General features: G+C 42.8%; 1 protein-coding gene across 1 annotated transcript in view; it reads left to right on the top strand.

Annotated features, from left to right (window-relative positions):
• Window positions 1–19,833, top strand: part of LOC306941938 (alpha-2-macroglobulin-like) — a gene marked incomplete at its 5' end in the record, with an annotated part of 61,504 nt that extends 41,671 nt beyond the window's left edge. The window contains 19 exons of the mRNA XM_079527576.1: window positions 2,575–2,627; window positions 4,031–4,256; window positions 4,692–4,818; window positions 5,068–5,189; window positions 5,320–5,371; window positions 5,645–5,728; window positions 10,338–10,379; window positions 10,575–10,751; window positions 11,392–11,464; window positions 11,602–11,758; window positions 12,267–12,341; window positions 14,018–14,183; window positions 14,591–14,781; window positions 15,989–16,201; window positions 17,129–17,247; window positions 17,428–17,518; window positions 18,197–18,265; window positions 18,705–18,810; window positions 19,643–19,833. Coding sequence (XP_079383702.1) covers window positions 2,575–2,627; window positions 4,031–4,256; window positions 4,692–4,818; window positions 5,068–5,189; window positions 5,320–5,371; window positions 5,645–5,728; window positions 10,338–10,379; window positions 10,575–10,751; window positions 11,392–11,464; window positions 11,602–11,758; window positions 12,267–12,341; window positions 14,018–14,183; window positions 14,591–14,781; window positions 15,989–16,201; window positions 17,129–17,247; window positions 17,428–17,518; window positions 18,197–18,265; window positions 18,705–18,810; window positions 19,643–19,689 — 2,190 coding nt within the window. The 3' untranslated portion in view covers window positions 19,690–19,833. The remainder of the gene's footprint in view (window positions 1–2,574; window positions 2,628–4,030; window positions 4,257–4,691; window positions 4,819–5,067; window positions 5,190–5,319; window positions 5,372–5,644; window positions 5,729–10,337; window positions 10,380–10,574; window positions 10,752–11,391; window positions 11,465–11,601; window positions 11,759–12,266; window positions 12,342–14,017; window positions 14,184–14,590; window positions 14,782–15,988; window positions 16,202–17,128; window positions 17,248–17,427; window positions 17,519–18,196; window positions 18,266–18,704; window positions 18,811–19,642) is intronic.
• Between the last annotated feature and the right edge of the window lie 6,615 nt (window positions 19,834–26,448).

Consider the following 26,448-nt stretch of genomic DNA (forward strand, 5'->3'; position numbering starts at 1 on the left):
CTGCCCATAGATTTCCCATCGGGAACAAATTAGAATTCCACTCATGTTTCACCATACACATAATTGTTTTATGTTTTTCTTTACTAAGACACTGTATTTTGCTAAAACGCTGTTACCCCTCCCTACCTAGTATTAGGATTCATTTGATCATTCCTTCTCCCCTCAATTAATTAATATGGTATTTTGACTATTCATTTTCCAGATCCCAGATCTGCTTCATTATATAGATTATGTAAACTGAATTATCCCATCTTTGGACAATCTAAATTTCCTTCCATTAGGATTCATATTTTACCTCTGAATTTGGAATATCCCTCCATTGTAAACATTTAACCTTTATTATCCCCGAACCACCCCTTGACCTTACATTGAGATATTTAGAATAGGGTCACCTTCCCCTTCCATTTCATTTTATTATTTTGTTTTCATCACCTTGAGTTTGACTTGATTAGGCATATATATCCTCCCCTGGATAGACTTGATTCTATATTTGGCCTTCATGGTACTAATGGACTCGCCAGGAAGCGACAAGACATCATCAATTACCCTGTCCCCCCTTCTCCAAGCTCTGCTTGGTATAAGAACTGTTAGGGGCATCTCCGGCCGTTTTCTCCCGTTTGAATCACAGAGATCAAGTATCTGTCACTGAGAAAGTATAGGCTGAGATTGTCACCTATGGGTCACCTGTTATGTCACCCATCCTGGGGGGCGGGGCGAAGATTCGGCTCCAACAACGAGCAAAGAAAGACCATCCAGTGTCTGCTCTGATGAGCTACAATGAACATTGTCAAACTCTGACACTTTCGACGGCGTAGGAACGCTGCAACATTGCTGAGTTCTTTGAGAACCCCGAAGACCGAAGATCGAGGGAGAGAAAAGTCATTCTGTCTCTCTCCCACAGTACCATCTAAATAAGGAGTGATTGTTTGCCTAGTCTTAAGTCAAAACTATTTTTTATTTTTCATTGTTCCTGGTTCCACTGTTTCCATTCTGGTTCTATTCCCCTCCTGAGCCTTAGTATAGAGTTAATTTTATTTCTCATCTCCCAATTGACCCTTATATTATTTTAATTTTATTCCCTGAAGATTGATTATTGATTATTGATCACATTTGACACTTCATCCACAAAACGTGATGGAGTTGATGGATCTGGTAGATCTACTATATTGGTATTTTTTGTGGACTTGTGTCAATATGTTCCCTTTTGGCCCAGACTGTGTTCTCCTTATCCTATTAATGTCATGTCATCCATGTTTATGGCCAAAATATGTTTTCATCTGTCCCATTTAATATCTTGTTGACTCCTTATTCGGTCTCCATACTGTCTGTCCCCAGGCAAGTAAATTCACCATACTGTAGTGTGCTGTTTTGATTTGAGTTTACATGCAGCTGCTTCGATATCAGTGTGGCCTTGATGCCTAGTGAGAAGGAGCATTTCTCGCTGTCGAAAGTTCAGTGCAGGGAAAGTTATCAACAGGTTGCCTGGCAACGCCAGCGTCCACGCTTTCCCGGTCTATGGCCATCAATGACTGAACCAAGGAAGATGTCACGATACCAGGCTCATCAGCTATGTGCTGGTCCAATGAGCGTTCGACACCTAGTGCCAGCGTGTCCTAGTGGAAATTAACTGTGTGTTCAGCCAATGAACTGTGTATCAACAATTGTATTCTACAGTATGAATGCCTGGCACATGATTGTGTCCGGCAGAGAGAGAACCCTGTGCCGTTTGTCGCACAGGGTGAGAGTTTTTTGTAATTTGGCTGTGTGTGGATCTGTCCTGTCTCTCTGATCTGAAAATGAATAGACATTAATCATATACTGCTGACTGGACAATCCTTCTTCCTGGTGGTTTCCTCTTTTAATTGGGTACAAGGTATTTTTCTAAAAGAGTATTTCCTGCTTAAAGTAATCCTGTTAAAACTAATTGATAACTTGGTCATAGGCTCTCGGCCTAGCGTTGTGGTGCTGAGTATTTCTGTGTACTCTTTGAGTACTTTCTCAAGAGTATTTTTTATAGTTTTAGCCCTGTGTGGCTCAGTAATTCAGTATAATACAGTCCTTTTATATCCTTGGAATCCTTAATTGTCCCTTTGGCATTTTATATGCAACAAATGGGTTTTATCTTAATTATAAATCCATCAACCAATTCCACCGTAACACCACCGTGCTGGAGTGACCGAGTGTGAGTGAGCAAGTGGCCGAGATTTTGGGTATTGGAATTTGGCTGTACTGAGGTACAGGACGGTCTGATCATGTGACTCACTCCTTTGCAAAGGGTGCATTTTTGCCTTGTGATATATATAACCTTTTTAACATATTTATTGTCGTTTTGAATTCTATTTATTCATAATGAAATGAACCCAAAATAGGCATGAACTTACATAAGCAAATCCACCTTAATATTATTTATATTTATAACTGAAAACACTGTCTCTCTCTCCCGTACACGTAGCTGGGATGCTTACTCGTGATGGTTTGGGAGGAGGTCTATGGCTGTCGATGTCGCCGTCGAATAGTGATGGAGGTGGTGCTAGAGGTGGTGCAGGTGGTGTTTCAGTTCCTCCGCCCATACAGACCATCCGCTCCTTCTTCCCAGAGACATGGATATGGGACCTGGTGGAGGTGGGGTGAGTGCACAGAGCTACAACATGAGTATTAGACATTCTCTTTTTTACCCGTACTGGGCGGGAACCCCTTTTGGTGTTTTTAGCAATATGTTATGCTTTAGCTGTTGAAAAATAGCAGATCTACAAGCTCATAGCGCGCCGCCGAGTGCCGCGCTACGAGCTTGTAGGTCTGCTATTTTTGAAAAATCGTGAAAATGTGGCGCAAATCTTTGAATATATATTATTTCAGAGCGAACTTTTAAACTCAAATCTTTGCTTCTGGGGGGTCCCTGGAACAGCATATTTTCAGATGGGGGTCGGCGGCCAAACACAATTTTTGGGGTTCTTGACATGAAATATTGAGCACCACATACTGTAGAAACATAGATATTTCAGAAAACTGTCATGATTTAGAAGACTTTTTTAAAATTTCGATGTCAGGCCTATATGGGTTAAAGGAAGGTTAAGTTTAAGTTTAAGGTTTTTAGGCCAGCTTAAAATGGTGTGTCATTTGATACGCTAATCACAGAACAGGAAGTTTGTAACACACATAATGGCTCTTTTGCTCCGGTTGGTTTAATTTTCATAGCATTCGACAAATGTTATTGCAATCTAGCAAATTCACATAACAGACAGTGGAATGAACCTTCTATCAAAATGTGGAATCCTTTCCATTTTCTCCCTCTACCGATGGAGAGAGGTAATTGCAACAATATTCAAAATACAATGCGAACGGTGGCACCACTCCCAACCACTGCAGATGTGCTAAATTAGTGTGGTTGCCTATATAGGCAAGCAGACTATTGTTATTGCACTTCAGTGCTTAAAGCGTTTACAATAGGCCTATCTCACAGCCCCCTTTCCACGCCCACTTCCGGTAGATAGTGGTGTCATTTAACATTAGGCATTACCACTTTTTTTCTCTGGAGAATCTAAGTACATTTCCTAATGTTAAAATGTCAAAGACCGATAATAATGTGAAGAAAACACAATGGTATAACAACTCAAATAAGTAGAATAAACCTTACCTTTACAAAACGGTAGTTTGTGGCTTGTGAAAATACCTCTTTTAACAGGGAAGCCTATGGACCGCAAAAAAAATAACACCACTATCAACAAAAGGGGGCGTAAAAAGGGGGCGGGGAAATGCTGTGAGATAGGCCTATAGTGCAATAACTCTCTATTCTCCCCTCCGATTGGCCAGCGATTCTGAACTCCCTGAAGTCCCTTCAATAAATTTCAGTTCAGTTTGTGTTATATCTCTTAAGGTTTTATTAGCTTTAGCTCTAGTCATTGTATTTGATGTTCATTTGAAGTAAAGATACTTTATCAAAAAGGAAAAACCTGTAGCACATGATCATATCTTAAACAATAGTAACAGATTTTATTATTTACCTGTCTTTTTTTCCCCTTCCACCATTCAGGGACTCAGGAAAAGCGGACGTGTCCCTCACTGTCCCAGGCACCATCACCACATGGGAGACGGAGGCTTTCTGCTTGTCCTCAAGCGGCTTCGGTCTTGCTCCTCCCAAGGAGCTCAAAGCCTTCCAGCCCTTCTTCCTGGAGCTCAGCCTGCCTTACTCCATCGTCAGGGGAGAGAAATTTGTTCTGAAGGCTACCGTCTTCAATTACCAGTCCAGCTGCATCATGGTACTCTGTCTGTCTGTCTGTCTGTCTGTCTGTCTGTCTGTCTGTCTGTCTGTCTGTCTGTCTGCCTGTCTGTCTGTCTGTCTGTCTGTCTGTCTGTCTGTCTGTGTGTCTGTCTGTCTGTAGACCCGTCAGTCCGTCCATCCCGGAATGCTCTGCCTGAGGATTTGAGGCTATAGGAGTAGATGTTTTTGTCTCTTTGTATCCACAATTCCACATCATTGCCTAGCACGCTTTGCTTGTCTTATTTTGCTGTGATTTACTATTTATTGTTGTTATTTTAGCACTGAATGCTAATTGAATGTTGCTTCTCTTCATGGTTGTATTTTATCTTGGTTTTGTAAAGCACTTTGTATTCACTGAAAAGCGCTTTGCAAATAAAATGTATTTGTATTATTAAATATCCTCCATTCCATCCAACCACCTCTCTTCCATCAGGTGAGTGTGACTCCCAGCCACTCATCAAATTACACTCTCACAGCCATCCCTGGTGAAGAGTACTCCTCCTGTGTCTGTGCCAACGGACGCAAGACCTTCCACTGGACTATGGATGCCTCTGTCCTAGGTGAGACCTATGCCTTTATCTTGTACTACAGTTTGTCACATTCAAACCAATAGAATTATATAAGATGTTTATTATACACACTCATGGAAACTTCGCCTTCGGGTTAGTGTGACACATAATCAACCCCCACATTACACAAGGACAGTAGTCTTCTAGTACTACGTTATTTCCTGACCCCTATCTGCATACTGTAATATCAGATATGCTGACAAGGCATATTACTTGACTGTTGGTTATGGATGTTTCCAGAGGTTGTCAACGTGACTGTGAGTGCTGAGGCAGTGGCGTCCCACGCATCGTGTGACAACGAGATAGTCAGCGTGCCAGAGAGAGGCCGCATCGATGTTGTCACACGCCCTTTGATAATCAAGGTAGGCGGAAGTTGTGACAGTTGTGAATGTGATTTATAATCTAGTTTTTATTATAGGCTTATTCACTTTTTTTCCCTTCTTCTTCTAATGAATGAACTGAAATCCTTTTCTTGCCTTTCTCTCCTTTCAGGCAGAGGGAACAGAAGTGACTAAGACCTACAACTGGTTGCTGTGTCCAAAGGGTGAGTGTGGATCGAGTGTACAGTACATGGTGCTCAATTCTTTTCAACAAGAAGGTCTAACAGCAAAGATTACACAGAGGTGGACGGCTGCAGGCAAAAACAGTAGTAATTGGCCAATTACACACCTGGAAATTCATTGAACAGAGTGCACTCGACAGAGTGCATTTCTAGTTATTATTGTTATTATTATTATTATTATGGTACATTCCAACGTTTATGTGACTAACGTGATTATTTCATGTCTCTATCATGTTCATGTGTTTCTCTGTCTAGGAGAGACAATGACAGAGGAAACCCAGCTCCAACTCCCTGATAACGTGATTTTGGGATCTGCCCGTTCTTCTGTATCCGTCCTGGGTAAATATAGACTTGTGTTTTCTGCTCTTTTGCATTTAGTGCATTTCGTCTTCATCACGAACTACAGTGGGGAAGGACGGGTTAGAGAAAGGAGATTACCTGTGACATAGTTTACAAGCAAGATTCAAACCTTTTGATTGATTGATTGATTGAAGAATTTATTAACAGTTTGCAGAATTACAGTACATTTCAAGCACAAACTCAATACAAAGGCTGTTAACTGTGAGTGGACGACCCAATTAAGCATTACACTTGTTTCCAACAGGGTCCACCATGTTCAAATCATCAAAACATTTAGAGACGTACAAATAGACACTTCTATAGACAGAACAGGAATTCATCAAAAAATAATTCATCAAAAAGGAGGTAAAAAGGGAAAAGAAATATATACAGTGAGGGGAAAAAAGGGGGGGGCGGGGGGGGAATCAGATTTTACGGGGGCCAGTTTCGAATTGCAGCCATCCGTAGGTGCCCTTTGAGAGCGGTTTTGAAGGAGTCAAGGGATTCGCATGTCTTAATGACAGTTGGTAGGGCGTTCCACATTTTGGTGGCATAGGAGCGAAAAGAATTTAGTCCCTTGTTTGTGCCGAATCTGGGTTGTACATGGTTCGTTGCACTCCCTCTGGTGTTGTGGGTGTGGACTTCGTTAACATTAAGGAAGTATCTAGACAGGTACATGGGTATCTTGGTGGTGTATCGAATCTTGTGGACCAGACCCATTGCAAGATGCTGTACTCTGTCGTCGACCCTAAGCCATTCCAGCCTGTCGAAGTGGGCAGGGGTGAGGTGGGTTCGGGGGGCTAGATCAAGTAGGAGCCTGACCAGTTTGTTTTGGGAAGTCTGGAGCCTGGTTTTAAGGGCCTTTGAGGTGCTGTGGTACCAGGAGGTGCATGCATAGTCAAAGAAACCCTGTACAAGGGCTCCTGTTAAGGTCTTCAAGGTGTTTTTGTTGACCAGTGAGGAGATCCTGTAGAGGAATCTTGTTCTATGGTTGACTTTTTTGATTACGTTGGTGGCCATTTTATCACCGGAAAGATTAGCCTCCAGGATGGAACCTAGGTAGGTAATTTCATCTTTACGTGTGATAACATTGTCACCCACTCTAACCAAGAAGCCATTTGCCTTGCTGAGATTACTAATAGAGCCAAAGAGAATGGATTCAGTTTTTCCCAGGTGTAAAGATAGTTTGTTATCAGCGAGCCAGGTGCAGATTCTACCGAGTTCAGAGCTGAGGGCATTTTCAACCTGCAGTTTGTCCCTGTCCGAGACCAGCAGTGCTGAGTCATCTGCGAACAGGAACAAGTTGCAGTCACAGGCTGAAGTCATGTCGTTTACATATATTAGGAACAGTAGAGGCCCTAGTATGCTTCCTTGTGGAACGCCACAGCTCACTGGGAGGGGGGGGACAGTGTTCCGTTCACTTCCACCATCTGTTCTCTCCCCTCCAGGTAGGATTGCATCCAGCTCACTGATGTGCTATCGAAACCAATTGCTTTTAGCTTGTTAACCAGTATGGAGTGGTTCACGGTGTCAAAAGCCTTTTGGAGGTCCAGCATGACCATGCCGCAGTATTTGCCAGCGTCCACCTCTTGTTTGATGTGGTCGCTCAAATAGAGGAGGCATGTGTCAGTGGAGTGGGATGTTCTGAAGCCAGATTGGAACTCGTACAATAATTTATTAGTGGCAAGATACTTTTCAACCTGTTCATAGACTATTTTTTCCATCACTTTCGAGATGGAACTAAGAATAGAAATAGGGCGGTAGTTGCCGGGGTCTAATTTACTCCCTTTCTTGTGCAAGGGGGTTACTTTGGCCAGTTTGAAATCTTGGGGGACCTGTCCCTGTTTGATGGAGAGGTTTACTATGTGGGTGATGATTGGAGCTATAGAGATGGCTGAGTCTCTGAGAAATTTGGAGGGAATGTTGTCATGGCCTGTGGCCTTGTGGGGTTGGAGGGCACTCAGTTTCTTAATTACCTCATCAGTTGTTACCATAACTAGTTTAAAATCGTCTTTACAAACACCTAGGTTTTTGTAGAAGGTTGTAATGTGCTCTACACCAAAGAGCCCAGAGTGGGAGGGCAGTTTGTTAACCAGAGTTGTTGATATGTTTGTAAAGAAGATATTCAAGTAGTTGGCCACATCAAGGTTGTCAGTGATGAGAGTGTTGTCAGATTTGATGTTTATGTTCGAAAATCTGGTTTTTAGTTTCTGACCATAGCTTAGTTGATTGTTTAGTAGCTTCCAGAGCTCATGAGGATTGTTTTTGTTTTCCTGAGCTTTATCATTAATGAAGTTACTTTTAGCTGATTTGGTCATGGCAGTTACACTGTTTCGTAGTTTGATTCGTTGTGTATTTAGGTTGTTCAAACGAGCTTGGCGAACACTGTCGAAGCGCTTGGCTAGCTTTGACTTGCATTTTAGAACTTCAGAGCATTTTTTGTCTCTGGCTTTCATTGCAGCCAGTATGTCCGAATTCATCCATGGTTCCGAGCGGGTTTTGCCCCTGGTGGTTCTCAAAGGAGCCATGTTGTTCAGTACTGATGTAAATTTGGTTTTGAAGCCAAGCCAAGCTTCTTCGACATGTGTGCTTTTAAGCTCATCGGACCAATCCAGACTCTCCAATACTTGGTTAAAGACCTCACTAGAGTAGGTTTTGAGGTCCCTTGATATGACTGTTTTGTGGCAGCCGGTCTTAAGTTTTTGTATTTTGCGGGTACAGAATATCATAAAATGATCACTAAGCCCACATACAATAACCCCTTTCTTGGAGATTCTGGATTTGTCCGAGGACAGAATGAGATCAATGACAGTTTGAGTAGAATCACACACTCTAGTGGGTTGGGTAATTAGCTGACTGACACTATGTAGATCACAGAACTTACTGAATGACTTAAACACAGGTGCTTCCTTTCGTTGCATGTCTGTATTGTAGTCGCCAATCAGGATTTTCTCTACACATTCCTCCTCAGCTAAGCACCCCTCAAGTATATCATAGAACCCATGTTGGTCAGGCGGTCTGTAGACGGTGCCCACTAATACTGATTTAGCTTTTTTGAAAATTAATTCAACCCACACAGTTTCAATTTCATCATGCTGTAAGTCAGTACGAGTAACATATTCAGTGTCTTTGTGAATATACATACACACGCCACCACCATGCCTGTTTCTGTCGTTTCTGATCAAAGAATAGTTCTCTATTTCAACTTCTGGGTCTTTGGTTGACTCATCAAGTTTGGTTTCAGAGAAGCTAATGATGTTCGCCTTACCGCATTGAAACATATGCCTGATTTCAGCCATTTTGGGTCCAAGGCTGTTGACATTCAGGTGAAAGATATGAAGTCCGTTGGCTCTGACTATGGTGCTTATCTCCTCCATTGCGAAGTAGGGGAGCGGAGGGCCATTGTTGATGTCTGTAGAAGCCGCGGGTTGCCGTGGGGGGAGGGTGGGGGGTGCGTGGGGGTCGTCGTGGGGTGGCGGGAGTGGGGGATGGGGTCCCTCGTCCAGGTTTGTTGAGGGCTCTGGTGGGGCCGATTGAGCCATGGTGTCGACCGGAGAAACAGCAGAAATAGCAGGTAAAGTATCACGGTGTCCGTCTCCAGCCTCGTTGTCCCCCTTGGTTGGATGTGGAGACTCTTCACGCCTGTAGATGGTGGTGTTGTCCGTGTCTTTTGCCTCGACTGCCGCCGATGTAAGATCTGCGTTGGGTCCCCAAGACGGCTCCGTGCCCGTACCTTGAGTTGGCTGTGTGGCCGTGACCGTCTCATGCGTTGTCCTTGCGATGGATCCCCAAGGCGGCTCCGTGCCCGTATCTTGAGTTGGCTGTGTGGCCGTGACCGTCTCATGCGTTGTCCTTGCGATGGATCCCCAAGGCGGCTCCGTGCCCGTATCTTGAGTTGGCTGTGTGGCCGCGACCGTCTCCTTTGTTGTCCTTGCGTCCGTGATCATCAGGCAAGTTTGTTTCTTCGCCTGAAGTCTAGTGATTACAGGGCCAGGATTGGGTTGGATGTCTCCTGCCATTAACAAGAATATACAACAGAACAGGCGTCTGTCGATCTTGCCAAGTAGGGGTTTGTTTCTTTTGGCCGGATTGCAGGTTAACAGTGCGTGGATTCCAGCCGCGCCGTGTCCGAGATGTTTACCGGTCGATCCATTGTTGTTGTTGCCGAGGAGATAGAACGTGCTGTGTTCTTCGTTGTTTACGCTGGTGTTGTTCTCGTAATCAATTTTCCTCATATCCACGTGATGGTAGAACCAGGGTGAATTGGAGTAGAAATCCATAATCCACAGGAGTATGAAAAGAAAATGAGCGAGAAAATGCGCTTTTTTGTCAACATTCTGTGACTTGGCGCAGGAGCGAGACGAAACACGTCTGTCCATCTCAACGACCGGATGACATTATGTCAACGACCTCACGTCATTGCAACTAAGTCTCAGCTACTGTCTGTCACTCCTATGCTGTCTCCCTTTCATCTGTCCTATTGTATGTCTCTCCTACAGTGTCTCCTTCATAGTGTCCTGCTGTCTGTCTCAACAAGTTGTCCTTGTGTATATATAGCGTGCGTGCATGTGTGTGTGTGGTCTCTACTGCCCCCCCCTGGAATAACTACTTCCATGCGCTACGTCCTACCGGAGAAACTCTCCCCTGTCAGGTGATAAGAGAAGCAGCCTGCTCACTCCCTCGTGCATTGAAGGAAGCAGGAGCTCAGTTCGGGGTTCTCCCCATGTTGGCAGAGGGAGAATAGCACCCAGGATTACAGTTTAGGCAATTGGCACCGGGTGAAAAATGGATTACAGAAATAATAATCAGTCTAACAGCCTCTCTCTCTCTCTCTCTTTGACGACAGGCGACATCCTGGGCCGTGCCATGAAGAACCTGGATGGACTGCTGAAGATGCCGTATGGATGTGGGGAACAGAATATGGCGCTCTTAGCTCCCAACATCTACATCCTGGAATACCTGAAGAACACAAACCAGCTGACAGCGGCCATCAAGGAGAAGGCCCTTCCCTTCCTGGTCGGCGGTGAGTCAAACTCTCCTTTATCTGGATTGTTTTCATTAGTTTATGGAAGAATATGTCAACCAGAGCCATAGAGATAGTAAGACAGAGTTTACGACATTGAGGGGGCAGGAAACTGAGCGCTCGAGCGCTGTTCATGCAGCCTGGAGAGTGACAAGCTGGAGTTTGAAATTCATTGTTTTCAACGAGGGCGGCGCAAATATCAGCAATTTAAAAAATATCAACTGTTTTAAAGTATTGTACAGTGAGTATTGTACAGTGATTGTACAGTGGGCTGTTGCCTGAGTCCAGTGCATTTCTGCCAACTTCCGGTCCAGGTCCAGGACATTGTCACTCTTCGCCTAACATTTCGCCAATTATGTAGAATAGCGACCATTGGACTGGCTGAAGTGAACGTAACTCTGTTTCTCTATGGCTCTGATGTCAATTATCAACTTACTTCCAGAGTGTGATGTCAGCAATCTATACCTACAACATTTTGGAGATGATATTTGTCTCTTATCATCACCCTTCAACACAGCATAGCTCGCCCACAATGTTGTGTGTTTTCCTTCCTAAGTATTTTAACATGACTTTATATAATTACCATGAAGTAAACTAAACCCAGGACTTTAACAATAACCATGAAGTAAACTACATGCAGGCTACCAGAGGCAACTAAACTACAAGCATTATGGATCCTACAGCACGTTTGGAACTGGACCAGGGAACACTTGGTGAGAATCCTGTATAATGAATGCCTAATGGGTGTGTGGGTGGCCCGTCAAATGCACATTTATGGACTCAAATGTCCAAATGCACATACAACTTGAGCATTACATAATATAGTAAACGTGTGATTGTCCATCATCAGGTTGACTGCATTTGTACTGAGAGTTTTTGTCCAAGCGAAGTCTTTCGTCTTCATCGACCAGTCCAACATAGAACAATCAAAGGCCTGGCTGGAGAGTAAACAGCAGGGCAACGGCTGTTTTGAACAATCTGGAAAACTCTTCAACAACAGAATGAAGGTACGAGTGAGGAGGGATTAGGTATATTGTACACACAGTGTAAATAATTAGTGTATCACCTTAATAATATCATATTGAGAGAAGAGGTATTGGGGAATAATATATCTCTGCTGCAGTGTCGGAAGAAATCACAAAACCCAAAAATTTTCATTTTTCAGGAAATGAAAAATATACATTTTTCAGGAAATTAAGAAAACCTTTTATTACTTGCTTTATTTTGAAATCAAAGCAATACTGCCTCATCAAAGTTGTTTGATGGTTGGTATTGGTATTGGTATGACTTATACAGTAGATTATCAATTACTTGCATGAGAGGGGGAGAGGTGGTGGAGTTAGCTGCTTTAGCAGATAGTTTGAGGGTCCAATGAAGTTAAGAGGTTTTGTCTGAAGTGCTTTTTTCTACTTTTCATTGGTTCAATATTTTCTTAACCAACACACAGACTTATAGGTGTTACTGTAGGTGGTGTCCTCCCGACAGCAACCATATGTAAATGTGTTTTCAATGCAGGGTGGAGTGTCTGATGAAGTGACTCTCAGTGCTTACATCACTGCTTCGTTCCTGGAGATGAATTTGTCACATTCAGTAAGTAATCTCATGCCTACACATTCAGTAAGTCATCTCATGCCTACACATTCAGTAAGTCATCTCATGCCTACAGTACACATTCAGTAAGTCATCTCATGCCTACACATTCAGTAAGTCATCTCATGCCTACACATTCAGTAAGTCGTCTCATGCCTACACATTCAGTAAGTAATCTCATGCCTACACATTCAGTAAGTCGTCTCATGCCTACACATTCAGTAAGTAATCTCATGCCTACACATTCAGTAAGTCATCTCATGCCTACACATTCAGTAAGTCGTCTCATGCCTACACATTCAGTAAGTAATCTCATGCCTACACATTCAGTAAGTCATCTCATGCCTACACATTCAGTAAGTCGTCTCATGCCTACACATTCAGTAAGTCGTCTCATGCCTACACATTCAGTAAGTCATCTCATGCCTACACATTCAGTAAGTCATCTCATGCCTACACATTCAGTAAGTCGTCTCATGCCTACACATTCAGTAAGTCATCTCATGCCTACACATTCAGTAAGTAATCTCATGCCTACACATTCAGTAAGTCATCTCATGCCTACACATTCAGTAAGTCGTCTCATGCCTACACATTCAGTAAGTCGTCTCATGCCTACACATTCAGTAAGTCATCTCATGCCTACACATTCAGTAAGTCATCTCATGCCTACACATTCAGTAAGTCGTCTCATGCCTACACATTCAGTAAGTCATCTCATGCCTACACATTCAGTAAGTCGTCTCATGCCTACACATTCAGTAAGTCATCTCATGCCTACACATTCAGTAAGTCGTCTCATGCCTACACATTCAGTAAGTCATCTCATGCCTACACATTCAGTAAGTCATCTCATGCCTACACATTCAGTAAGTCGTCTCATGCCTACACATTCAGTAAGTCATCTCATGCCTACACATTCAGTAAGTCGTCTCATGCCTACACATTCAGTAAGTCGTCTCATGCCTACACATTCAGTAAGTCGTCTCATGCCTACACATTCAGTAAGTCATCTCATGCCTACACATTCAGTAAGTCATCTCATGCCTACAGTACACATTCAGTAAGTCGTCTCATGCCTACACATTCAGTAAGTCATCTCATGCCTACACATTCAGTAAGTCGTCTCATGCCTACACATTCAGTAAGTCGTCTCATGCCTACACATTCAGTAAGTCATCTCTTCCAGCTTCCAGGAGGTGACATGCCTACACATACAGTATGCTAATCTCAGTTAGAACCCACAATATCCCCACCCCTTTTCCCCCTCACTGTATATGTTTCTTTTCCCTTTTTACCTCCTTTATGATGAATTCCTGTTCTGTTCTTTGACTATATAGAAGTGTCTATTTGTACGTCTCTAAAGGTTTTGATGAATTGAACAAGGTGGACCCTCTTGTAAACAAGTGTAATGCTTAATTGGGTCGTCCGCTCACAGTTAACAGTCTTTTGTGCTTGAAATGTACTGTAATTCTGCAAACTGTTAATACATATTTCAATCAATCAATCAAAAAGCTCATCTGTGCTTCACATTCACATACGTCATTGTATGACAGTGTTGTGCAAACGTTTTGAAAGGGCTCAAGTTCACAATGTATTGTGAGTTGCTATTTTCACAAATTCTGCCCCTAAAAAGCAATACTTTGTATGTAATGCCTGTCTGTGTCTCTCTGTAGGATCCTGTGGTGAAAAGCCTGTCTTGCCTGAGGGAGGCCATCGATGTGTCCATGAAGACCAACACCTACACTACAGCTCTGCTGGCCTACGTCTTCTCTCTGGCGGGAGACACGGAGACACGTGCACTACTCCTACAGCACCTGGACAAGATTGCATCACAAGATGGTGAGATAGAAAAAGACGGATGCATTTAGATCACATAAAATGAGATAGTTAAAGGGGCATTCCACTCATTTTCAACATTTTACTATATCATTAATATACCTTAGAGCTAGAGAGAAATCATTAACATGGTGAAACACATCTTGATGACATCATCAAGATGTGTTTCACCATGTTAATGATTTTTTTTCATAATTACAGTTCTAGGAAACACAGAATTGGGGGACTTTTTTTATTATTTCCACACAACAGCTCTAAGGTATATTAATGACAGAGTAAAATGTTGAAAATGAATGGAATGACAAAACAAAATCCACTTTTTTAGCACAAATAAATTATTACTGCTGTATATTGTTACTGTGCATGAAGGTTGATTTGACGAATGCTTGTTTTGTTTGTTGGATCCCCAGGAGGTTTCCTGCATTGGTCTCAGACCTCCAACGAGACTTCGGCCTCTCTGTCCGTAGAGATCACCTCCTACGTGCTGCTGGCCAAGCTTGCCAGCCCTGACCCTAGCGCTGCAGACCTGGGTTATGCTGCTCGCATCGTGAGGTGGTTGGCCAGCCAGCAGAACTCCTACGGTGGCTTCTCCTCCACACAGGTACTGCTCAAATATATGTCCTACAGTAGCCATGGTTCACATGACGCTCGTACTTCACGAGCGTCATGGCTTAACTTCCGCCTGTTTTACGCCAGGGGTTCTCAACCCGTCGGTCGCGACCCCTCGGGGGGTCGCCAAATTATTTTAGGGGGTCCCCAAATTATATTAAAAAAATAAAGAAATACATTTTATTTTCACGATTTTTCAAAAATAGCAGACCTACAAGCTCGTAGCGCGCCACTCGGTGGCACCATAGAGTATATATATAATAGAGACTGAACTAGCGCGAAGCTCCGCCCCCCCAGCTATTCATGTCAGTGGAAGTTGCTCAGTGGCGTTTTGAAGCACCCGGAAGACTGCCGGAAGTCCCTCCCAGGACCTCAACTTTGAGGTCCTGAGTGACGTAGGGCAACCGAGCGCTCAACGTTAAAGCCCAGCTGCACGGGGTTTCCCGGTCATGAATCCACGGGTCCGCCTGTAGTCCCTCGTCCTACCACTAGGACCTAGAGCTTCAACGTTGGAAAGCCTGCCTGCCCCCTTGGGTGGCACGCTATGAGCTTGTAGATCTGCTATTTTTCAATAGCTAAATTATAACAATGCTTAAAACACCAAAAGGGGTTCCCGCCCAAAATGGTTTAAGGTTATTGTAGCAGTCAATTTATATTGGGGGTCGGGAGGGGGCGGGGCGGGGGTCCCGAGACATTGCCAAAGCATTTCCGGGGGTCCCCGGCCAAAAACTTTGAGAACCCCTGTTTTACGCGATCGCTACATTTACACTGAAAACGTGTACATACTCACCACATACTCACCACATGGGCCACTGGTGTTAGACATGTTTGCTGGTACAGCGATTAGCATTGCTGCATTCCGCGTTGTTTAATAAAATGTCTTTTTATCCGAGCTGTTTTTTTTGCCATTGGCTTTCAAGTTTCAACTACTTGCCCCTATCGGTCGGGAGGAGTGTGGCACTGGGTGTGTTCGATATAGGCACCTTTGAGTTTGAACCACTCAAGACCCTTACTGGTCTTTCTCTCATGTTTCATGTACTGTAACTCCTTTTCGTCCCTGTTATTATAGTCTGCATGCTTTACTGGTCCGTCTAGAATCTAGATTATGTCATGCCCCATGCTATATAAATACAGTTTATTATTATTACATGTATCACCAGACAGCACCTATTTCAGCTGGTGGTTTGTGTGCTTTGTAGGACACAGTAGTGGCTCTTCAGGCTCTGGCTCGCTACTCCACTCTGGTCTTCACCCAAGAGGGCTCCAGCACTGTGACGGTCAAATCCTCCAAGGGTGACCAAGTCTTCCAGGTGGATCAGAGCAACAGACTGCTTTACCAGGAGAGGGCGCTGCAGGACGTGACGGGGAAGTACAGCCTGGAGGTTAAGGGCACTGCATGTGTCTCAGCACAGGTCAGCTCACTATCTGTTCAAATGTCATAAGTAATGTCATTGTGACCTTGATAGACTACAGGGTTGTAATGGAATCACAGTTTGATAAAGACACCAATGTGGGGTGCATATCTTTGGTCCGATGTACTAACAGTCTTAACCAGAGCCTTAGATATAGACAGAGTTACGCAAACTGCGTTCACTTCATGGGGCTTCAGTCCAATACATAGACCAATACATAGACTATACATAGACTTCTATTGAGAATGGGGACAACCAACTGGGACCGGACCGGAAGTAGGCAGAAATGCATTGGACTCAGGCAACAGCCCAGCTTTATTGATCTTAAATCCCTTTATTTTAGATTGTTTTGTAGTAATCGTACAACATAAACATTAAAGAGATTTAAGTTGTTACTGTGTACAATGCTTTAAAACAGTTGTTGCACACATGCTTAAAATAGCTCTTATTTGCGCCGCCCTCGTTGAAAACAATTTATTTCCAACTCCAGCTTGTCTCAGTTCAGGCGCTCGAGCGCTCGGTGTCTGCCCCCTCAATATCGTAACTCTTTTATTAGATGGCTCTGGTCTTAACCAGCCACGCATGGCGGACCACTGGTATGTCGGATCAACGGATGCCCTGTAACAATACTTTGTAGCAGCATTATACCACAGTCTACTGGATTGTGGTATACAGTATGCTATGGGTATATGCATAGGCATAGAAAGATAGATGCCTCCTGTGGCTCTGGGGCGTCTGTACTGTATATGTGATGCTGTATATGTGACAAAATGTTCTGTCATGTTCCTTCCTTCGGACCATCGGAGCCCAGTCAACAAATGCACTTATTCTACATGACTTGAGTAGTTGTAATGATGTAAGAAATGCCACTTTACTCTTCGAATCTGATTGTACAAATGAAACTCTAAACTCTATATGTTTCCTCAGATGTCTCTTAACTACAACATCCCAACACCAGTTGAGGAAAGCAGTTTGTCCATCAAGGTCACACCTGAGGCCGACTGCAACTCTCTGAGACGGACAATGACTCTGAAACTACAAAGCCTGTAAGGATCACCTGTAGACACAGACAATACAGCCATGTCAATGACACATGATTTCATACACAACAAACATAAACAATAAATTCATACTAAATATGAAATAGTTCACGTTACAACAGAATATACCAAAAATGAGATGTTGTGAATTCTTGTAGATTCTTGTAAAATATTTTATACCTACAGATATACTGGAAATGAAGCAACAACAAACATGGTGTTAGTTGATGTAACGATGCTTTCTGGATTCATCCCAGACCCAGAGTCTTTGAAAAAGGTGAGTTATTGTAAACATTTTTTGCCTGAGTGTGAAAACCTTTTTTTTTTTTTTTACTTAATTTTTATTGATGAAAAGACAGACAACAAAACAAAACAAAGACAATATGAAAAAAAATAACAAAAATAGGAAGACAAAAACAAAAAAACAAAAGACAAAGCTGCATTTTTCATATTACAAGATACATTCATTGAAATCCTCTTGCATTATCGTTAGGCTGAGAGAAGAGATCCCACTTTTTATAGAACTTATCCTCTTGTAGTCTAAGTATGAATGTACAGTTCCTCAGTAATGTCCATCCAATGTTCTTTCGTTGGTGGGTCCTGTTGGTACCAGCGTTGTGTGATCGCTTTCTTACTTGTTGCTAAGAGGATCTTGATTAAATATTTATCATGCATTAGAAACTCTTCAGGGATATTTCCCAGCAATAAGAAGGAACAAGTCAGAGGTATCTCAAAACACAGAATGGTCTCCAAGGTGGAGTGGATATCCTGCCAGTATTTCTGAATTTGAGGACAAGTCCAGAATATATGAGCGTGGCCCGCTCTCTTGTGGCCACACTGTCTCCAGCATGGCTGTTCTGTTTAGTGTGAAAAGCTTTTAACAGTATTTTGTACATGTTTCTATTTGAGTGCAGAGTTCACAGATAACCAGTTCAATTTGATGGTTTCTTCACAGCTGAAAGAGGCGCTGCTGGTGGATCGTGTAGAGCAAAAGGACGACCACGTCATCATGTATTTCAAAGAGGTGAGAGACCAGCTTTTGTATTGAACACACTTAGGGCATTAAGCAACTAGTTGACTAGTTTACTAGTCGACCTTGTTGGTACTAGTTGACTAGTTGATAAGAAAAAAATATATATTTATAAAAAATATTTATTTTTCCCCCCGATTTTGTAGGCCTCAAGATCAGGTAGATTATAGTTATAGTCACCAATGTACACAGTTTTTAAATGTACAGATATTTATTTCCAAAATAAACATAATAGGTGGTTAAACAACTAGTCGACTAGTAAACTAGGCAACAAGTAAAAGTGAATGCCCTAGAACACATTAATGTTCAATACAAATCAGACCACCTTTAACTCCAAGGGTAAAAATCTAACCTTGGCTATAAATAACCTTACAGGAGGCTAATTTAAATACTGTAGGAACATGCTCTTGATAATCTACATTTCTGCCAACAGTTAACAAAAGGAATGGCCATCAACCACGTCTTAGAGGTCGTACAGGAAGTCTCAGTTCAGAACCTGAAGCCAGCACTGGTCAAGATCTATGATTACTACCAGCCAAGTGAGTACATGTACAGTACAGTGTTACACAACCTCTCCTGTGGCTATCTGCAATAGACTACAACACTACACTACACAACAGTGCTCCTCCTTTTCTCAGGATTCAATGTACAAAAACAATTAAGGCTCATACATAGTCTGGATTTTCGGTGGTTAGGTGACCACCGAACTACAACATGACGTCACGAGCCGCGGTGAAGAGCAAACCACCGCCACCGCTCCAGCACGTCTCTCTGTTTTTACTCACCACCACTCAACGTTATATCAGCTCCGGTGGTCACCTCACCACCGAAAATCCAAACTATGAATGGGCCTTTAGCCCTTCACTAAATCCCACCTCAAAAAGTGATTGTCCAATGCCAATCCAAATAGTTTAGCAACGGTTGCTATGCAGGTCAAGCTTTCTTCACCGCTAATGTGCCTATTGGAGAAGGATGGGTTGGGGAGGGACTTAGTGAAGGGCTAATTGCTGATCTTCAACTGTATGCAATGTGACATGCTAACACATTTAAGCATTTTAACAACACAAATCATGTATGGGCGTCCCTGGCATACATTTCTGATGTGGGTCCATATGGTCAAATACGCATTCATTTGGGGGTCCTTGACATGAAAAGATTTGAAACCATTAGAAAACCTTTTCTCTCATCTAAAGTTTTACTGTTATTATTATTTCAGTTTATTAGACTAATCAGTTGAGACGAATAACAGCCTAAGTCCATAGTTTATTCTGACCCCTCCACATTTATACATGATGGATAAAGACTGTTATTCGTCTGAAATGCATTTCCTGTTGCTCCAAACACGCTAACAGGTGTTTTTGTATCACGCAGGTGACAACAAGGAGACAGAATACAGCTATCCTTGTGATACACAGTAATGCGGCCATCATCATGTGAAGAATGTTCCCATTTGCACATCGATTGCTCATTGTGTTCCTGTTCTATATGTGCAGTGCGAGGATTTGAGTCTATCTAAACTTATCTAATCAAAATTACCTAATTATCTGTTATTTTAAATACTATGCAATCATCTGTTAACACCCCCCCTTAAATAATTATAGCTTAATGTTTAATTCCATTTGTTATGTCTGAGTGTTTTATGTTAAATTGGTTGTTCAGTAATGAAGTTTTTGTTTTTGGAAAATTCATAGAGAAGGCATGGCAGTTACGTTGGAGAACGATGTATCCATGAGTAACTGTCTATTTGTGTATATGTATCATTATATATGTACAATTTTGTGAGTGTCTTGTAAGCCCGTGTGGGCTGGGCATCGTATGATGTAGGACACTTTAATAAAAACTCTATCTCTATCTATCTGGAGAGATTTATTATCACAATGAATAACCCTAAAAGTAGGTTGGAAAGTGTTGTTCATTTACTTTACATAGGTACAGTACTATAAACGCTATGTTCAACACATCAGTTCGACAGAGTTAGTGTTGAAGTGTCCTTGAGCAAGACTCTGAACCCCAAATTGCTCCTGATGTGCAGGTTGGTGCCTTGCATGGTTTCCTCCGCCATCGGTGTATGAATGTATGTGAATGTAATGCTATGTAAAGCGCTTGGATAAAAGCACTATATAAATGCACCATTTACCTTATGTAAAATTACCCCTTTTGAATAAGCTAATGTATAGATTTAGAACTGACCTCAATGTTTAGTAGTTTCTTTTAAATATTCCCTTCCCCCCCATCCAACATGTTTCAAAGAGAACCATCGCCAGAACTCATTCTTCAGCCTATACAATTGGTTCCACTGACATTGAAAATACACCTGATTAGCATGGAAGATAATAAATGTGTGTTCTATCTGTGTATGTGTTTGTGTATATCATGTTTGCATAATGCATTGTGGGTCTCACTGTACTACGTCATATAAACGGTTTTAAGCACAGCATTTGTACTTGTTTTTAGTGTAGTACAAGCTAAAGCAAGTACTCCTGACTGCAATCTGAGGCAAGGCATGGTTGGTTTGACTTCAGCCCTGCCCATGTACCTTATTCTCACAAGCAGGACTTTAATTATTTCAAATTAATTAAGATTAGTCACTATTATTGTGTGGTTAGTTTGATTAGTTATTATTTATTCATGCGTTTGGTGTTATTAAGGTTGGGGTAAGTATGGAGGGCTTCTCCTGTTCAATACATCACCTTCCAGCAGGCCGCAGTCAGAGACTTTTCAGTTAAGCCATATTTTCCATAGGGATAGGTGACCAACAAGCATAATAAATGAAAGTTCGACCATGTGCTGATTATGCTGAACTGGCACCAGAAGCAACCCAACTACTTGTCAAACATGATATTCAACCACCAAACAGTTGAGGCTTCAGAGTTCATGGCTGAGGAGACACACAATTGTATCCAGGTGCAAATAAACCAAAAAAACTGAAACCTTTGATGTTCACAGTCACAGAATGATTGCATACCAACAAAAGTGGATTGTAAATGGGGTGGTTTCCACTTAAATGTTTTCACAGCTATAAATTATTATGCTCATTTGACTTTTGACAGCTGAATGAGGCAACCATCTCCCAGAATCTGGTCACTCGAGAACATTTTCTCAGAACATAATGTAAAAAGCACCAACAATCCCTTCATAGAATACAGAGTGCAATTAGGATGCCTCTTGAGCGTCTCCCCTAAGGAGGTCCTCGATGCATATCCAACTGGAAGGAGACCCCCGGGCAGACCAGGATCAGATGGAGGGATCACATATCTGATATCTCCAAAATGGTCTGGGAACGCCTCGGGATCCCCCAGAATTAAGTTACTAACGTTGCTCTGGAGAGGGACGTCTGCATGGAGCTCTCTGGTGGAGCTGTTGCCCCCGCAACCCGACTACGGATAATGGCCGTGGTTTCCACATGGTGTTGCACATGCTCAGTTGCCCTCTAGGCAGCACATGAAGCCTGTGAACATAGACATTCCGTGCATAGATGTGCCACGCAATGGTAGGCCTCAGGTCTACCATTCTGAAATTTAATTTAATAATATTTGGACTGCTGGAATGTATATGTATATGTATGTGACAGTAGGCTCTCTTCACTCTTAAAAAAATGTAATTCAATTTAATTTCTTTGATGCTGAAGTAGGCCTTAATTTCAAAGTTTTTATATTTAAATGAGATGAAGAAAGTCTCGGCCACTTGCTCACTCACACTCGGTCACTCCAGCACTTATATTTTTTATGGAGGGACAGACAGTAGGCTGACAGGAAATGTGGAGAGAGATGGGGGGAAGACATGCAGTAAAGGCCGTCGGGATCGGAAGTCGAACCCACGGCACACTGCCAGACTGGATTACCAGCCAAGGTGCCTGGACCGCTGAGCCACGGCCCAGGCTGGTTCAATATATTTTGATTATATTTTTAACCAACACACAGACGGTGTGTAGCAGTGATTTAAGGAGAAAAATGAATCAAAAACCTCAAAAATGGAGTTAGGTGGTTTCTTCCCGAAAGCAATATTTTATATATAAAAATCATTTTTTTAATCAAAAAACAATTTATCTTGCGAGGACAAAGAGAATTGTCCTCATATCCTCATATGAACCCCCTTTTTTGCACTGTGGCCTACCTGTCTGGACAGCCTTCCTGGACACCGACAATGTAAAAGTCTTGTGCGAAGTCAGAGTCGGTGGGAAGCAGCAGGTCATCTAGGTTCTTTGGAAGCCCCTGATTGAAAATACAATCGCAGTTAGTTTGGAACCCCACATGTGCCAGGATGGACCAGATGTGCTTCAACAAATAGCCACAGAGTAGGGCTGGGCAATTAACTCACCCATCGGCGAGTTTGCCTTTTGACGGCTATTTTTGTATGTACCTCGGTGCCGATGACGCCTTATAATGCCTTTTTTAATAACAATTGATTACGGTGATCAACTGCGTCCAGTTTCCCCTCAACATATATTGACAATTTCGTCAACAAATAAAAACTAGACTAAAATGTTAGGACGTGACTAGTGGACAAGAGATGCAGTATAAATCATTTTACACTTGGTTGCATGCTGAAAATAGCTCATCTACAAGCTCACAGTCACATGTATGTAGACGCCCACCCTCCCTGTCTCGTACCTTCTCTCCCTGCATGTTCCACGTGGCTATGTAGACGCCCACCCTCCTGTCCGGGAAGTAGCGGTCCAGCTCTTCAGCCCCGAGCAGGGCGCCGTTTCCCAGCACGCTGCCCTCCAGAAAGCTCCTGCCAGAGACGGAGAGCATGGGCGTCATCAGTACGAGAATATTGGGAGGGGGAGGGTGGCCGGCCTAACATCCGTTCAGCGTCCGTTCAACTCCTCTACCCCCCAATCCCCCAAGTCTGCCTGCATCTCAGCATCTCCCCGCCAAGGAGGCGGGGCAGCTCTTAAGCTGTGCTAGAAAAGCACTGTCTCTCAAAATGATTGATTGATTGATTGATTGATTGATTGATTACTTTATCAGCCATAAAGGTAAACAGCACAGAGGTACAGTTTAGACAAGACATTTAGACTAAGAGGATTACAACACAATGTCCTGGGGACTCCTGGGGTTTCCCTTATGGTCCCGTGTAATCAATTAATTTAAAGCTTGTCTGCTTGCAGATCTGTTTACATGGGACTGGACCTGAGCGGAACCAAACGAGCTCTCTTCTGATGAACATGAGAGAGGGCAGTGGTTTTCAATTCGGGGTCCGTGGACCCCCCGGGGCCCTTGGGGGATTTCCAGGGGGTCCCCAGTAAACGTAGGTAATGCAACATCACAATGGTTTGAACACGACTAGACAGCAGCGCAGTCTGTTTTCACGTTTAAAGTGACATTAATGTACATAACCCATGGCATTTGTTTACATCTGTTATGTACAGGTCGTCAGCTGACAGAGGCACAGAGTGTGTACAACTATCGTCACTCACGTGCTCGTGGGCGGATTGAGAACACGTTTGGCATCTTGGCAGCGAGATGGCGGATCCTTGGCGGGGCATTGCCGTGTACCCCTGAGAAGGCCGGAGGTATTGTGAATGCCTGTATTGGCCTTCACAACTATTTGACCTGCACAGACGCGTCAAATGGACCGGCCACAAGGTACACAAGAGACTGTAACCATTAAAACCGGGAAAAGCATCTGTATGTGTGTGACGTGTGGCCGTTTAAGTCACAAGAATTTTATGAGAAACACAGTGTGAGACTCATTTAAAACCATCTGTAGCCGAACTACGCCACCCTTGGATTAAAAGAGTCAAGGGAACTCTGACTCGCAACAATAAAAGGACACTCAGGTTCGATATTAAAACCAGTTTAAAAAAAAGCAATAAATTAAGGAAAACTATAGAAAGACTGAGACCGGATTAAAGTGGGGGTTTACAACAATAATTGTATTTGCCTTATACAGGGGCACGCTAAAATGGCCAAATGAAAATACAATGATAAAAACACCCTAAGCCTAAAACCCTAACACATCCTATATAACTAACTAACTAAAATCCTAACCAAAACAAACAAAACAATTAAAAAGGTCCGGAGAACAATGTTCAAAATAGCAATGTGCAAAATAGCAAGGGGAGGTTGTGCAGGCAGTCAGGGAAGGGGGTACTCTTCTACGCCTCTTGTAGTCACTGAAACAGAATAAAATAGACGCCAGTTCATCTGGTCCGGGGCACTCTACATTCACAGCTCAACAGCAAGGTTCACGTAGGTAATATCATGAAAGCAAATCATGAAAATCACATAAACCAAAAAGCATCTAAATTTCCACCGGCTCACATGTGTACATACCCTTTTCTATGAATTAATACCTGATTCTCCAGGAATTTGGGGATTTTTGGGCATGAAGGGGTTAATAAGCATTAATTAATAATGCATTAATCATAAATCAAATACGTTGTGTATATCCACTTTCATAAACACTGTAGAAAGCAAATTTGATGCATTTAGACCAAGTATTTTGCATGAAATGCCATAAAACTCTACGTTGGATGAAGTTTTTGTGTTTAGGGGATTAAGGGGTTAATAACAAAAAATGCCCTAGGGATATCACTAGGCACCCTCTTGAATTATTAAGAGGTGACCCCAAGCTACAAGAATCAGTTGAGACAAAAACTTTTACTGACGAAACCACGTTCAGCCAAAAATCTTCTGCTCCCGGACTATCAGGTATTAACACAGCCGACGCGAATCGCGTATCAATACGTTATCAATTAATCAAACGTCGGGTGCGAACCACGTATCCATACGTTTCAATCACTTTTTTATAGAATACTTTCATTCAACTTTCTATGCACCCGGACAATATATAAAGTAGCTCCGATCGCACCTTCAAAGACCCGGTCACGTGATCAAACCAAAACTTATAAAAAGTCCCGGATACCTCGATTTTGCTGTGGGAGTTGGAGAGTCATTGAGACAAAGCATACGTATTTTGAGCAGAGCAGTTGAGTTGATTTCGCGATTTATAGTAGCATTTAGAGTATAGCCGTCCGATTTAGTAGTAGTAGTAGTAGTAGTAGTCTTTAGTGGTAGTATTAGTAGTAGATAGTAATAGATTAGTTTATTATATAGTTATAGTTTAGTTGTTTAGTCCGTCCGTTTAGTTAGTATAGGCCACACGTTAGTTTTTTTCCCCCCCAGTTAGAGTTTCCAGTTAGAGTTTCCAGTTAGATTTCAGTTAGTAGTAGCAGTAGGATTTAGTTATTTAGTTTGGATCAGTGTTCAGTGTTGAGTGTTTTGTTTCGTCAGTCTAGTCAAGTGTAGTGTTAGTTTACTGTTTGTCTCTTGTCTCCCATTTCCCCTGTCCCCGCGTCTTGTCGCCATTTTGCGACATGCCTCCTAAACGCCCCGTTCCCCTCCCTGGTCAATCCTCGATCGCGGCTTGGCTTCTCAAGAACAAGGTCGAGGACGAGACTGACTCGGAAGAAGAGGCCTCTGCTTTCGAGGAGGAGAACGATCCGATCCAGGCTGGGCTCAGCCTGGATCAGGCTACGTTGTGTCCTGGGACCAGTACACAACGTGGGCAAGCAACCAGCGTTGTGGCGCCGCCACCTCGGCGGAGTTCTCGAGTCGCAGCAGCGGCCGCCGCTGCATCTCGTCCCCCGTCCCCCGACGCTCTCTCCCCGGGAGAAAGTGATCAGGAGGAAGAGGAGCTCGTCGACCTCCATGATGAGTGGAATCCGACTAGAGAGGACCTCGCTCAGTTTGCCGAAGAAGGCGGTAAGAACCTCCAATTTGCAATTTTACTGTAGACGTTAGTCTACTGTGCTACCTACTAAGCTAATACTGAATCGCGTTTTGTTACTGTACTTTCTAATCTACTGTAAGTGTATCCCACTGGGAGAGGAGACCCTGTTGCATCTGAATCAATTATAAGACGAAAATATCGAATGTATTGTTGGCGTGCGTTATACTGTAGCTGCATCATGTCCCTTATCCCATAATGATGAAAGAATGTGTGTAGTCTAGATGAATCAATTATATATATTATGAATACATTGTAATATTGATTACGTTTTCAGACAGGTCAGGGTCAGAGTCAGACCCAGGCGAGTGGGTTAGAGACGCGTGGTCAGACGATGACATGGATGAGTTTGCCCAGGCACCCCATGGAGGTATGAGAACAGCATTTTCTAAATGTTCAAACACTTAGATTATAGCACTATATATGTACTGTATGATATG

Source organism: Electrona antarctica (genome assembly GCF_951216825.1).
Source record: "Electrona antarctica genome assembly, chromosome: 18".
NCBI lineage: Eukaryota > Metazoa > Chordata > Actinopteri > Myctophiformes > Myctophidae > Electrona > Electrona antarctica.